Source organism: Rhinopithecus roxellana, chromosome 8 (assembly GCF_007565055.1).
Source record: "Rhinopithecus roxellana isolate Shanxi Qingling chromosome 8, ASM756505v1, whole genome shotgun sequence".
Classification (NCBI taxonomy): Eukaryota; Metazoa; Chordata; class Mammalia; order Primates; family Cercopithecidae; genus Rhinopithecus; species Rhinopithecus roxellana.
The window spans coordinates 2,593,198-2,607,409 of record NC_044556.1 but is presented as its reverse complement, the minus strand read 5'-3'; the positions used below and the strand labels follow the sequence as shown (position 1 = coordinate 2,607,409).

General features: G+C 55.3%; 1 protein-coding gene across 3 annotated transcripts in view; it reads right to left on the bottom strand.

Annotated features, from left to right (window-relative positions):
- Positions 1–183: 183 nt before the first annotated feature.
- The window catches only part of PODNL1 (podocan like 1), a 23,729-nt gene continuing 9,700 nt past the window's right edge, over positions 184–14,212 (bottom strand). Inside the window, exons 1-10 of one of the 3 annotated variants that reach the window (XM_030935399.1) lie at positions 6,991–7,230; positions 6,597–6,818; positions 5,266–5,359; positions 4,888–4,952; positions 4,629–4,738; positions 3,255–3,411; positions 2,878–2,993; positions 1,799–2,456; positions 961–1,109; positions 184–884 (exon numbers count right to left, since the gene is read on the bottom strand). In XM_030935399.1, the coding sequence (XP_030791259.1) occupies positions 734–884; positions 961–1,109; positions 1,799–2,456; positions 2,878–2,993; positions 3,255–3,411; positions 4,629–4,738; positions 4,888–4,952; positions 5,266–5,359; positions 6,597–6,818; positions 6,991–7,014 (1,746 nt within the window). In that variant the 5' untranslated portion in view covers positions 7,015–7,230 and the 3' untranslated portion in view covers positions 184–733. Of the gene's footprint in view, positions 2,457–2,877; positions 2,994–3,254; positions 3,412–4,628; positions 4,739–4,887; positions 4,953–5,265; positions 5,360–6,596; positions 6,819–6,990; positions 7,231–14,212 lie in introns of those variants that run through there. The other 2 variants (XM_010361593.2, XM_010361595.2) reach the window with 2 other exon arrangements.

Genomic DNA, 14,212 nt, shown 5'->3' with positions numbered 1-14,212 from the left:
AGTGTGCTTGTGAAAGGCGCTTTTTTTTTTTTTTTTTTAGAGACCAGGTTTCCCTCTGTCTCCCAGGCTGGAGTGCAGTGGCACAATCAGCTCATTGAAGCCTCCGACTCCTGGGCTCACGTAATCCTCCTGCCTCAGCCTCCTGAGTAGTGGATTACAGAAGGTCACCACCATACATCCAGCTTGAAGGGTGCATTTCATTCCCATGCTTGCTGTGTGGGGGGATACATGTGAGGGGGCCTGTATCTGTCACCCAGTGTTTTTTCAGTGGGTGGCCTTGGGCGTCCCTGCAATCACACGTGGCTGGGTCGCACAGGGTGCTGTTTGGTGACCCCAGTGTATGCCTTAGGACCTCAAAATTCAGTCCTGACCCACTTAGCATCCCAGAGCCTCAGTTTCCCCAGCTGGACTGGTTGTGGGGAGGAGTCTGTGGACAGAGCCCCCGAAGGGTGCTTGGTCCGTGCTGAGCACTGGAAGGGTTTGGCTTTATTGTTGCTGCCTCCATCCGTGTTGGGAGTTTGGGGTAAGGCGTGTCCTGCCAGGTCAGCGTGGTCTGTGGGCCTGGAGTATGCCAGCTGCGTGCCTCGGTGCCTTGGCCAGTGCCAGGCAGAGCAGGCCCAACCCTGGAGGCCCAGGAGAGCCAGACAGAGGGCCCACGGTGGGTGTTGTCTCTTCAGTCCGCGGCCCAGCGGAGCCCCAGGAGTCTGGGCTGCTCTGCTGGACCTCTCCAGGATCAGGGGCCCCCTGCCCGTGGCCCACGTGGGGTGGTGGGAGGCAACTGGATCAGGACCTGCTCCGGATTCCCTGCTGTGTCCACCACGCGCAGGTTTGGGAGCCCCAGGAAGGCCTCGGCCGCGATGCTCGTCATGTGAAGCCTGTTGGCCCTGCACAGAGAGGCCGTCGTGACCCTCCCAGGCCCTTCCCTGCCCACCTCCACCCCTCCGGCCACCCTTGGGGCACCTGAGGAAGAGGGCATGCAGGCGGGGCGTGCTGAGGAAGGCCTCGGGGCCCACGTGGCCGATGCGATTGCCCTCAAGGTGCAGCTCCTCCAGGGCCTCAGGCAGGTCCGGGGGCACAAAGGACAGCTCGTTGTGGCTGAGGTCCAACATCTGGGCAGGGGGTTATAGATGGCGTTGTGGCAGCCACAGGCCTGAGCCACTCAGCTCAGCCAGCCCCCAACCTCTCTCCTTGAAAGTCTCCTGCCTCCTTCATACCAGCCTGTCCCTTCTGCCCCCACCCCACATGACTGCCAAATTTCTCCCCTCTGCAGTGGTAAACTAAAGCCCTTACCGGGAAGGCACAGACAGATGGGTCCCCACTTGATTAAATGATTCAGTTATTGAATCGCACCATACCTCTCTCATCACTTTTTTTTTTTCAAGAGAAGGGTCTTGCTGTGTTGCCCAGTCTGAAGGGCCGTGGCCCGATCATGGCTCATTGCTGCCTCAAACTTATGGGCTCAAGCAATCCTCTCGCCTCAGTCTCCTGAATAGCTGGGACTACAGGCATGCAACACCATGCTTGGCTAGGTTTTTTTGGTAGAGATAGGGTCTTGCTATGTTGCCAGGCTGGTCTCAAACCCATAGCCTAAAGCAATTCTCCTGCCTTGGCTTCCCAAAGCACTGGGATTACAGGCATGAGCCACCTCACCCAGCCTCCTCATCACCTTCTAACCCACTCTTACCATTTTCTTGTTCTGATTGCTTGACCAGCTAACTAGAATGTTTGGGATGTGGCAGTGCAGGCAGGGGGATGGAGGGGCCCTGGGGATAGTGTGGCTAACCAGCCTGTGCCTGACCTGGAGGGCTTGGAGCTCATGCCAGGTGCCTGGCCCGATGTCACCGACCCGGAGCCGGTTGTGTGCCAGGCTGAGCTCCTGCAATTGGTCCAGGCCGGTCAGAGGTTCGGGCTCGAGCATCCGCAGCTGGTTGCGTTGCAGCCGCAGGGTGTGCAGGCCAGTGGGCAGGCCCATGGGCAGCCGGGTTAGCTGATTCCCCGCCAGGTCGAGGCTGCGCAGGGCGCGCAGCCGGCGGAAGGCCCGGTGGTGCACGCGGGCGCTGGTCAGGCGGTTATAGGCCAAGTTAAGCTCCATCAGGCCTGGTGTGGCGGCCAGGTCGCGGGCACCCAGCGTGGCCACGTGGTTGTGGGGCAGCACCAGGGCGCGCAGGCGGCGGGGCAGGGCCAGGGGCACGCGGTCCAGCCCATTGCCATAGAGGTGCAGTGTGTGCAGGCCCCGCAGCGGCCGCAGAACCCCAGCGGGCAGCCCTGAGCTCCCCAGCTGGTTGTGCTGCAGCAACAAATAGCGCAAACCACGCGCCCCGTGCAGCCGAGCCGCCTCCACCTGTCGGATGCGGTTGCGGCCCAGGTGCAGGATAGCCAGGGTCCGGGGCAGGCCGGCCGGCACGGTGGTCAGCTGGTTATGGGAGAGATCCAGGTATTCAAGGCTATGCAGCTTGCTGGTAGGAGAGAGGGTCGGTGTCAGGTGGGGCACTTGGAGTGGGGTGCCTGACAGATTTTGGCGGGGAGGTTGGGGGGTGGTCCTGAGACAGATTTAAGCTGGAGATTTCAATTTGGGAGTGATGCGTTGAGAGAGCTGGGTGGGAGGTAAACTTGGGGTGCTCAGGGCAGATTCCAGCCTGAGAGTTAGCTACGGGGGTGACCAGGGTAGAGGCGAGATGGAAATGCATGTGAGACTTACGATGTCAGTGCAGGGCTGTGGGGAACAGGGACACCTACCCAGTGCTCTGCCAAGCCCAGTGAACAGCAGACACTCAGTAAATGAGGCCGTGGCTTAGGAGCCATCCAGGGAAGGGGGACTGAAGGTTGGGACCCCCGACTGTAAATTCTCAGCCCCTTCTGTCTCCTACCATCCTGTACCTGAAGGTGGTGGCATCCAGGCCGCTGTCGGTCAGCTGGTTGTGCTGGAGGTAGAGCTCCCGGAGTTGAGTCTGGCGGCTCAGGGCTCCTCGGGGCACCTTGGAGATGAGATTGTTCTGGAGAAGGGAGAAGAGACTGAGACCTGAGTCTGGGATGAGGGCAGCGGGAAGCCACAGAAGGCTCTTGAGTAAGGGAGTGACGGGGAGCTTGCCTTGAGCTCAAAGCGATTTCCAGTAAAGTGATTCAAAGAAAGATAACTCCGACCACTGGAATTCTGAGGAGCAATTGGGAAGGATGGAAAGCTGGGAACTGGAGGGGTCCCCCCTGGAAAGAGATGAAGGGAGTCTGGCCCAGGGTGGGACCTACAGCAGGGCTACCTGCAGGTGGAGCCGCTCAAGTGAGGGTGGCAGGCTGGGCGGCAGGTAACTGAGCCGGTTGTTGGAGAGGCTGAGGGTGGCGACGGCCTCGGAGCCGCGGAAGGCGTCAGGGGGCAGGCCAGCGTTGCTCAGCTGGTTGTTGTGGAGGTACACGGACCTGAGGAGAGCCAGGCTCCGGCCACCAGCCTGCCCCTCGCCTCCCACCACCCTGCTCCCACACCATACTCTGCTCAGCATCGCCTTCAGAGTGTGTGTGTGTGTGCATGTGTAGGGTCTGTGTGAGAGTAATTGTGCATGTGTGCATGTGACTGTGTGTAGGTGTGCAGGTGAGTGTATGTGTTGTATGAATAGATGTGTGTGCATGTGTGTGAGCAGTGTGTATGTGTAACGAGTGTGTGCATATGTGGAGTGTGTGTGCACGTGTGATTGTAAGAGTGTGTGGGTGTGCATGTGTGTATACGCAAGTGTGTGCTATGTGCCTGTACATAAGTGTGTATGTGTGTGTGTTTATGAGTGCGCAACTGTGTGTGTATGTATGCATGTGCAAGAGTGCGTGGGTGCATGTGTGTACATATGTGCATGAGTATGTGCCTGTGTGCATGTGATTGGAAGTGTGTGCAGGTGTGTATGTGAGTCTGTGTGTGTGCTTGTGTGAGGATGTGATTGTGTGTGCATGCATGAGTGTGTGCCTGTGTGCATGTGATTGGGTGTGCAGGTGTGTATGTGAGTCTGTGTGCTTGTGTGTGCACGTGATTGCATGTGTGTGCATGAGCATGTGTTCATGTGGTTGTGTGTGCAGGTGTGTATGTGAGTCTGTGTGAGAGTGTGTGTGTATCCCTGCACACACTGTCTCCACCTCAGTCTGGAGTTCTGACACAGCATACAGGGCCCTGTCTCCCGCCTCACTCTCCTCCCAGGGTAGAACTGTGCCCTCCTCCCACTCCCCAAGCAAGGGATCTGCCCCCAGTTAAGCCCTCCAGGGCAAGGCATTTTTTTTTTTTTTTTTAAATTTTGAGACAGAGTCTCACTCTGTCACCCAGGCTTGAGTGCAGCGGCACGATCACCTCTCACTGCAACCTCCACCTCCCAGGTTCAAGCAAGTGTCCTACCTCAGCCTCCTGAGTGGCTGGGATTACAGGCATGTGCCACCACACCCAGCTAATTTCTGTATTTTATGTAGAGACTTGGCCAGGCTGGTCTCGAACCCCTGATCCCAGATGATCCTCCCACCTTGGCCTCCCAAAGTGCTGGGATTACAGGAGTGCGCCACTGCGCCCGGCCGAGGGCAAGGTCTTAACTCCCTCATTGCTCCTAGAGCCAGGCGTGACCCAGACGTATCTGAGGCCTGGGGGCCTGGGCTGGGCCAGGGCCTACCTGAGTGCCGGCTTCTCCCCAAAGGTGAGGGGGAAGATCTCCATCACTTGGTTGGCAGCCAGATCCGCAACGCGGAGGGACCGGGGCAGAAACTGAGGGGCCACTGAGAGCTGTAGGGACACAGCCCACAGCCGCACTGGTCCTGGTGCGCCCTGGCCCCACCCCTTCCCCAGCAGAGCTGTCCCCTCCACACCCTGGGCTGTGTGACCGAAGCTGCACCCTCCCTGGGCTCAGCCTGCGGGTGGGGCTGGGGGCTCACCTTGTTGTGAGCCACGTAGATGTGCTGCAGCTGGGTGAGGGACTCGAAGGCCTCGTCAGGAAGGCCTGGGAGAGTGGGGGGGCAGTGAAGGCCTGGTCTTGGGTGGAGGGGGAGTCTGGGCTCCCAGCTGCCTCAGGGCTCTGGGCCGGGAAATGGCAGAGCCTCCCCAGGCCCTCAGATCCCCTCCTCCCCATCCCTACTCAAAAGCCACAGCCCCCAACCCCCACCCCAGCCCCTGCATTTCCATCCTGCTCAGCAAAGGGCAGTTCTGGGAACTGCGACAGAGCTGCCCGCAGACGGGGCGGGGGAAGGGGATGGCAGCTGAGACCTCGGGCAGTCCTACAGCCCCAGAGAGGCTGCCTCCCTCTGCCCCCTCACCTTCTGAGGAGATGAGGTTGTTGTGGAGGTTGAGGGTTCGCAGGCCACTGAGGCGGGACAGCTCATTGTAGGGGAGTTCCTGGAGCTGGTTGTTCTGCAGGGCGAAAGTTGGGGTGTTCACACCTGTGACCCCATGACCAAGTGACCCCAAGCACTGATTCTCAACTTCCCATCAGCCCAAACCAGCCTCATCCCATCATCACCCCCACAGTTGATCCTAAACACCCCATCATCCTGACCGGTCTTGTAACTGCCAAGATGTCAAACCCCAAACCCGCACAACCGACCCCAAATGCGCCATCACCCCACAACCGACCCCAAGTCCCCCAACACCCCCACAATCGACCCCAAATGTGCCATCACCCCACAACCGACCCTAAATACGCCATCACACCCACAACCGATCCCAAATGCACCATCACCCCCACAACCGCCCCCAAATGCGCCACCACCCCCACAACCGCCCCCAAATGCGCCACCACCCCCACAACCGCCCCCAAATGCGCCACCACCCCCACAACCGCCCCCAAATGCGCCACCACCCCCACAACCGCCCCCAAATGCGCCACCACCCCCACAACCGCCCCCAAATGCGCCATCACCCCCACAACAGCCCCCAAATGCGCCATCACCCCACAACCGCCCCCAAATGCGCCATCACCCCCACAACCGCCCCCAAATGCGCCATCACCCCCACAACCGCCCCCAAATGCGCCATCACCCCCACAATCGACCCCAATTGTGCCATCACCCCCACAATCGACCCCAAATGTGCCATCACCCCCACAACTGATACCAAATGTGCCGTCATCCCCACAGTCAACCCCAAATCCCCCAATACCCCCACAATCAACCCCAAATGTGCCATCACCCCCACAATCGCCCCCAAATGCACCATCACCCCCACAACCGACCCCAAATGTGCCTGCCATCACCCCCACAATCGACCCCACATGCCCCAACACCCCCACCATCGACCCCAAATGTGCCACCACCCCCACCATCAACCCCCAATGCCACAACATCCCGATAACCCCAAACTCCCCATCACACCGACTCCAAACAACACTATAACCGCCGGGATGTTGACCCTAACACCCACTAACCCTCAGTCCCCAACAACTTCCAGCATGTCCACACTCACCCCTCTCACCTGGGACATGCAGAGCCAATTTGCCAAGGCAAAGCTCCATCACAGCCAGCTCCGCGCCGCCCTCCCGCACGTGTGTTCCTACACCCCACCACGCTCCTCAGCCCCAGGGCACCCCTCCAGCTCCCCTCACCTCTGGGTCTCAGCCCTGGGTGCCCCTACTCCCCTCCCTGGGCCCCACCTGCAGGGAGAGGTGCTGAGCGGCTCTGGTGATGTTGTCCGGGAACACCCGAAGGTCCAAGCCATCACAGTCCACAGTGTCGACTCGGGGGCAGGAGCAGCGCGGGGGGCAGGCCCGGGGCGGGGGCTGCGAGCTCTCCCCAAGGTGGGGGAAGGCAGCGTCCTCCATGCCAGCCACGGGCAGGGGGCCCGGCAACAGCAGGAGCAGCAGCAGGCTCAGCCACTGTGGGGAAGGGAGGGTCAGCGTGTCTCCAGGCTGGGCGCGGGGTCGCCATGGTGACTGGAGCATCCCCTCCTCGGGTAGGGTCTTAGTGGGGAGGCAGTGGCCAGTTGGCAGAGTGGGGGTGGGGAGGCAGGCAGGCCCCACCCTCAGACCCTCCCGTGCCCCACCTTACCATGGCCAGCCCTGACTCTGCCATCTCGCCCAAGCTGCTGACCAGGACTCCCTAATGGAAACCAGGCGGTCACCTCCTGGAGTCTCTGCTGTGGCCACCACTGCCCCCCATCTCCAGACCCAGGCCACCCCCCCACAACAGCCTGTTCTCCCGGGGCTTTGGGGGAGCTGGCCCACCCCCTTCCCCGCCCTGGGGAGGACGGGCAGGCGGCCGGATGGGGTGGTGAGGACAGGCCAGCCCATCCCCTTGGTCCCCCCCTCCCCGCCAACAACCACCCCATCTCTGCTTTCGTAACCTCAGCCAGCCTGGGCCGGGCCACAAGAACAAGGAATGTTTGGGGAAAAGCTGAGATTCGTCCTGTCTGGTATTTGGGACGACCGCAGGAGTAGGGGTGGGGATGGAGGGATGGGGGGAGCTTCGGGGCACAGGAGAGTTCCCAGAAGCAGGGGCGGGCAGCAGTGAGGGATTAGAGAGGCCTGAGGTTAGCCTGGCAGTCCAGATGCCAGCCTGGGAGCTCCTGACCAGGTCTGCTGCCTGGCACCCATATCCCCTCTGCTGGCTGATCTTGCTCCAGACACCCGCCCCCTCCTCCCCTGACAAATGGCCACAGCCGCCTGGAAGGAAATTACATATATCCAGGCATCAGCCTGGTGGTTAAGAGTGTGAGCTTGGTGCCAGCCTGCCTGGGTTTGAACCTGGGCTGTGCCACCTCTCAGGGCCTTGGTTTCCCTCTCTGTCAAGTGGGGTAATGGTTGGCTCACCACCCCATACTCCCCCAGTGTTGTAAGGATTATATGAAGTGTGCATTCAGAACAGTGCCTGGCATATCCCACGGCTTTCGCACCCGTGGATGGGGACGCCAAGCTGGTCTCCACCTAAGCTCAAATCTCCCAGACCCATCACTTAGCAACAGGGCGGCTTCAGACAGGTCCTTCTCCTGCCCAGACCTCAGCTTTCCCACACATAAAATGGAATTGACAGGCTGGGTGCTGTGGCTTATATCTGTAATCCCAGTGCTTTGGGAAGCTGAGACAGGAGGATCTCTTTTTTTTTTTTTTTTTTTTTTTTTTTTTTTGAGACAGAGTCTCACTCTGTCACTCTGTCGCCTAGGCTGGAATGCAGTGGCGCGATCTAGGCTCACTGTAACCTCCACCTCCGGGGATCAACTGATTCTCCTGCCTCAGCCTCCTGAGTAGCTGGGATTATGGGCGCCTGCTACCATGCCCAGCTAATTTTTGTAGTTTTTGTACAGACAGGGTTTTGCCAAGTTGGCCAGGCTGGTCTCGAACTCCTGACCTCAGGTGATTTGCCCACCTCAGCCTCCCAAAGTGTTGGGATTATAGGTGTGAGCCACTGCATCTGGCTAGGAGGATCTCTTGAGGCCAGGAGTTTGAGACCAGACGGGGCAATATAGTGAGACCCTGTCTCTAAAAATAAATTAAAAAAAAAAAAAAGTCTGGGCTGGGCTCTGTGGCTCACACCTGTAATCCCAGCACTTTGGGAGGCTTAGGCAGGTGGATCACCTGAGGTCAGGAGTTCCAGAGCAGCCAGGCCAACCTGGTGAAACCCCGTCTCTACTAAAAATACAAAAATTAGCTAGGCATGATGACACGCGCCTGTAATCCTAGCTGCTCCAGAGACTGAGACACGAGAATCGCTTGAACCTGGGAGGTGGAGATCACATCACTGCACTCCAGCCTGGGCAACAGAGCGAGACTCTGTCTTAATAATAATAATAATAATAATAACAACAATAATAACTAGCCTGGTACAGTGGTGCACACCCATAGTCCCAGCTACTCAGGAGGCCAAGGCAGGAGGATCACTTGAGCCCCTGGGCTCAAGTTTGAGGTTATAATAAGCTATGTGCCACTGCACGCCAGTCTGGGTAACAGAGTAAAACCCTGTTTTTAAATAAAGAAAAAAAAAGGACGGGGGGAATGGCAAACCCCCTCCCTCAAAGAGCTGTCTTGAAGCAAAATGAGGGAGTGGGTAGAACATTTTAAGAATGGTGGCTGGGTGTGGTGGCTCACGCCTGTATAATCTCAACACTTTTGGAAGCTGAGGCAGGAGGATGGCTCAAGCCCAGGAGTTCGAGACCAGCCTGGGCAGTAATGGTGAGATCCCGTCTCTAAAAACATTTTTTTAAAACTTAGCGGGAGCCAGGCACAGTGGCTCACACCTGTAATCCCAGCACTTTGGGAGGCCGAGGCGGGAGGATCAGCTGAGGTCAGGAGTTCAAGACCAGCCTGGCCAGCATGGTGAAACCCCATCTCTACTAAAAATACAAAAATTAGCTTGGCGTGGTTGCACGTGCCTGTAATCCCAGCTACTCTGGAGGCTGAGGCAGGAAAATGGCTTGAACCCGGGAGGTGGAGGTTGCAGTGAGCGGAGATCATGCTACTGCACTCCAGCCTGGGCTACAGTGTGAGACTCTGTCTCAAACAAACAAAACAAAACAAAACAAACCAAAACAAAACAAAACAAAACATAGCAGGGCATGGTGGTGCTTGCCTGTAGTCCCAGCTACCAGGGAGGCTGAGGTGGGAGGATCACATGAGCCCAGGTAGCCATGTTCATACTACTGCACACCAGCCTGGATAACAGTGAGACCCTGTCTCAAAAATGAATAAATAAATAAAAATAAAAGTATAGTGGCCGGGCGCGGTGGCTCGTGCCTGTAATCCCAGCACTTTGGGAGGCTGTGGCAGGCGGACCATGAGGTCAGGAGATCAAGACCACGGTGAAACCCCGTCTCTACTAAAAAAAATACAAACAATTAGCCGGGCGAGGTGGCGGGCACCTGTAGTCCCAGCTACTCGGGAGGCTGAGGCAGGAGAATGGCGTGAACCCAGGAGGTGGAGCTTGCAGTGAGCCGAGATTGCTCCACTGCACTCCAGCCTGGGCAACAGAGCAAGACTCTGTCTCAAAACTAAACTAAAATAAAATAAAATAAATATTTTTTAAAAAGTATAGTGTTGGCCGAGCGCGGTGGCTCACAAATGTAATCCCAGCACTTTGGGAGGTCAAGTCGTGTGGATCACCTGAGGTCAGGAGTTTGAAACCAGCCTGGCCAACATGGTGAAACCCCATCTCTACTAAAAATACAAAAATTAGCTTGGCGTGGTGGCACATGCCTGTAATCCCAGCTACTCTGAAGGCTAATGCCGGAGAATCACTTGAACCCGAGATCTGGAGGTTACAGTGAGCCGAGATCACACCACTGCACTCCAGCCTGGGCGACAGTGAGACTCCGTCTCAAAAAAAAAATAAAAAAATAAAAAAAGTTTAGTGTCTGCTCAGCTTGGGAGTGGCCAAGGCCCTGAGTTGGAGTCTCCCAGAAGTAGAGCTTGAGACAAGGATTGAGTGTATTTATCCCAGAGAAGGCAGGCCGTGATACAGGGGAGGGAGGAAGTGATCAAGAAACAGTGACTGGGGGCCGTGGCTCATGCCTGTAATCCCAGAATTTTGGGAGGCTGAGGTGGGCAGATTACCTAAGGTCAGGAGTTCAAGACCATCCTGGCCAACAAGGTGAAACCCCGTCTCTTCTAAAAATACAAAAAAAACTAGCCAGGCGTGGCAGCAGGCACCTGTAATCCCAGCTACTCGGGAGGCTGAGGCAGGAGAATCTCTTGAACCTGGGAGGTGGAGGTTGCAGTGAGCCGAGATTGCATCACTGCACTCCAGCCTGGGTGACAGTGCGAGATTCCATCTCAAAAAAAAAAAAAAAAAAAAAGTTAAGAAACACGGGCCCAGAGAGGTGGTTATTTGTTCATGTTTCCTAGGGCTGTGTGACCTCCTGAGAATCCCACTTCGTGGGGTGAGACAGGAGACGGGTCTTAGTTTTCGCCAGAAGAGAACAACAGGTCCTATCTCAAGTACTCCCCATGGGATGGATGGCCATTAGCTTGGACATTGGGTGGAGGTTCCTCAGTCTCGTTAGCAGAGTAATGGGGTAACCCTAGGGAGACAGGACTACTGTACCAGTCCTAGTCCCCAGGGAAGCAGCAATAAGAACCAAGATATTTGAGTTCCTGGCAAGCCTCTTTTCATTGCAAAGGGAGAACCCAAACTGAACTAGCTAATACAAACAAGGGCATTTATTGGTTCATGAACAGAAAACCTGTATCATTCAGGCACAGCTGAATCCAGGGGCTTCAGTGATATCTTTTAGATGAATTCTTTCTTGAACTCTGAACTCTACCTGCAGGCTTCTGCATGTGGTGCTAAGATATTCCCAGAACCAACAGGCGTTCTTCCCTGACTTTAGCAGAAGGCCTCAAACTTAAATCTCATTGGCCTAAATTTGGTCATATGTCCATCCAGAACCAATCCCTGGGGGCCAGAGGGATGGAATGTGCTGATTGGCTAGGAACCTAACCATTGCTCCGGTAAATAACCCACTGGCCTTATCTCCATGCAACAAACTCCCCTTCTGCCACCGTGTCCTGTCCAGTCCTGCCCATTCCTGCCCAGCTCTGCACTACCCAGCAGGGGCCTCTGCAGGGATAACAATGGACTATGGTCCATCAATGTAGTCCCAGTATCCAGCATGGAGCCTGGCGTAATCAGTATTTATTATTTATTATAATCAGTATTTATCCGGCCGTGCACCCGGAATGCTGACACCCGTAATCCCCGCACTTTGGGAGGTGGAGAAGGGCAGATCATATGAGGTCGGGAGTTTGAGACCAGCCTGGCCAGCACGGTGGAAGAAACCCCATGTCAACTAAAAAAATACAAAAAAAAAAAATTAGCTGTGTATGGTGGTGTATGACTGTAATCCCAGCTACTCAGGAGACTGAGGCAGGAGAATCGCTTGAGCTCAGGAGGCACAGGTTGCAGTGAGCCGAGATCACGCCACTGCACTCCAGCCTGGGTGACAGAGCAAGACTCTGTCTTAAAAAAAGACAGAAAGGGCCGGGCACGGTGTCTCACACCTGTAATCCCAGCACTTTGGGAGGCTGAGGCGGACGGATCACCTAAGGTCAGGAGTTTGAGACCAGACTAAGGTCAGGTTTCTCAACATGGAGAAACCCCGTATCTACTAAAAATACAAAATTAGCCAGGCATAGTGGTGCATGCCTGTAATCCCAGCTACTAGGGAGGCGGAGGCAGGAGAATCGCTTGAACCTGGGAGACAGAAGTTGTGATGAGCAGAGATTGCGCCATTGCACTCCAGCTTGGGCAACAAGAGTGAAACTCCAAAAAAAAAAAAAAAAAAGAAAAGAAAGAAGGAGGCCAGGCGCCGTGGCTCAGGCCTGGAATCCCAGCACTTTGGGAGGCCAAGACAGGCGGATCACGAGATCAGGAGATCGAGACCATCCTGGCTAACACGGTGAAACCCCATCTCTACTAAAAATAAAAAATTAAAAAAAAATTAGCCGTGCGTGGTGGCGGGCACCTGTAGTCCCAGCTACTCGGGAGGCTGAGGCAGGAGAATGGCGTGAACCCGGGAAGCGGAGCTTGCAGTGAACCGAGATCACGCGGCTGCACTCCAGCCCGGACTTCAAAGCGAGACTCCATCTCAAAAAAAAAAAAAAAAAAAAAAAAAAGAAGGAAAATAAATGTATTCACAGTTCTGGAAGCTGGAAGTGGTTCCAGGCAACTGTTGGTGTTTCCTGGCTTGTGACTGCATCACCCTAATCTCTGCCTCAGTTTCCACATGACCTTCTTCACTGAATCTGTTTCTCCTCTCCTGTCTTTATTTATTTATTTTATTATTTTATTTTATTTTTTGAGACGGAGTCTTGCTCTGTTGCCCAGGCTGGAGTGCATTGGCGCCATCTCGGCTCACTGAAAGCTCTGCCTCCCGGGTTCACGCCATTCTCCTGCCTCAGCCTCCCGAGTAGCTGGGACTACAGGCGTCCACCACCATGTCCGGCTAAATTTTTTTGTATTTTTAGTAGAGACGGGGTTTCACCATGTTAGCCAGGATGGTCTTGATCTCCTGACGTCGTGATCCGCCCGCCTTGGCCTCCCAAAGTGCTGGGATTACAGGCGTGAGCCACCGCGCCCGGCCTTATTTAATTTATTTTATTTGTTTATTTATTTATTTATTTATTTATTTATTTATTTATTTATTTATTTTTTTGAGACGGAGTCTCACTCTGTCGCCCAGGCTGGAGTGCAGTGGCCGGATCTCAGCTCACTGCAAGCTCCGCCTCCCGGGTTCATGCCATTCTCCTGCCTCAGCCTCCGAGTAGCTGGGACTACAGGCGTCCGCCACCTCGCCCGGCTAGTTTTTTGTATTTTTTAGTAGAGACGGGGTTTCACCGTGTTAGCCAGGATGGTCTCGATCTCCTGACCTCGTGATCCGCCCGTCTCGGCCTCCCAAAGTGCTGGGATTACAGGCTTGAGCCACCGCACCCGGCTATTTGTTTATTTTTGAGATGGAGTGTCACTCTGTCGCCCAGGCTGGAGTGCAGTGGCACGATCTTGGCTCACTGCAACCTGTGCCTCCTGAGCTCAAGCGATTCTCCTGCCACAGCCTCCTGAGTAGGGTAGAGATAATCTTGTGGGAAAAAAATTGCAGAAGGATGCTAACAATATAGATCATTTCCATATATTAAAACATACATATTGGCCAGCTCTAGGGGGGAGACCCGAGTGGTTGTGGCTGGGGGTAAAGAGAGGCTTGCCGCTGAATATCCTTGTACATCTGTTTTTGTTTTGTTTTATTTATTAATTTAATTAATTAATTAATTAATTTTTTTTAAAGACAGAGTCTCACTCTGTCACCCAGGCTGGAGTGCAGTAGCGCAATCTTGGCTCACTGCAAGCTCCACCTCCCGAGTTTACACCATTCTCCTGCCTCAGCCTCCCGAGTAGCTGGGACTACAGGCGCCCACCACCACACCCAGCTACATTTTTTTGTATTTCTAGTAGAGACAGGATTTCACCATGTTAGCCAGGATGGTCTCGATCTCCTGACCTCATGATCCGCCTGCCTTGGCCTCCCAAAGTGCTGGGATTACAGGCGTGAGCCACCGTGCCCGGCCTCTCTTCTCTCTTTTATAAAGACACTGTTGGTCTTTGGATTTAGGGTCCACTCAGTTAATCTGGGATAATCTCATCTCAAGATCCTTAACTGAATTACATCGCAAAGACCTGTTTTCCAAATCAGGTCACATTCACGGCATCGGGGAGACAGGACATCTGCCCATCTATTTGAGGGCCACCATTCAAACCACAACATGGATTAACATGGGTAGAGATAATC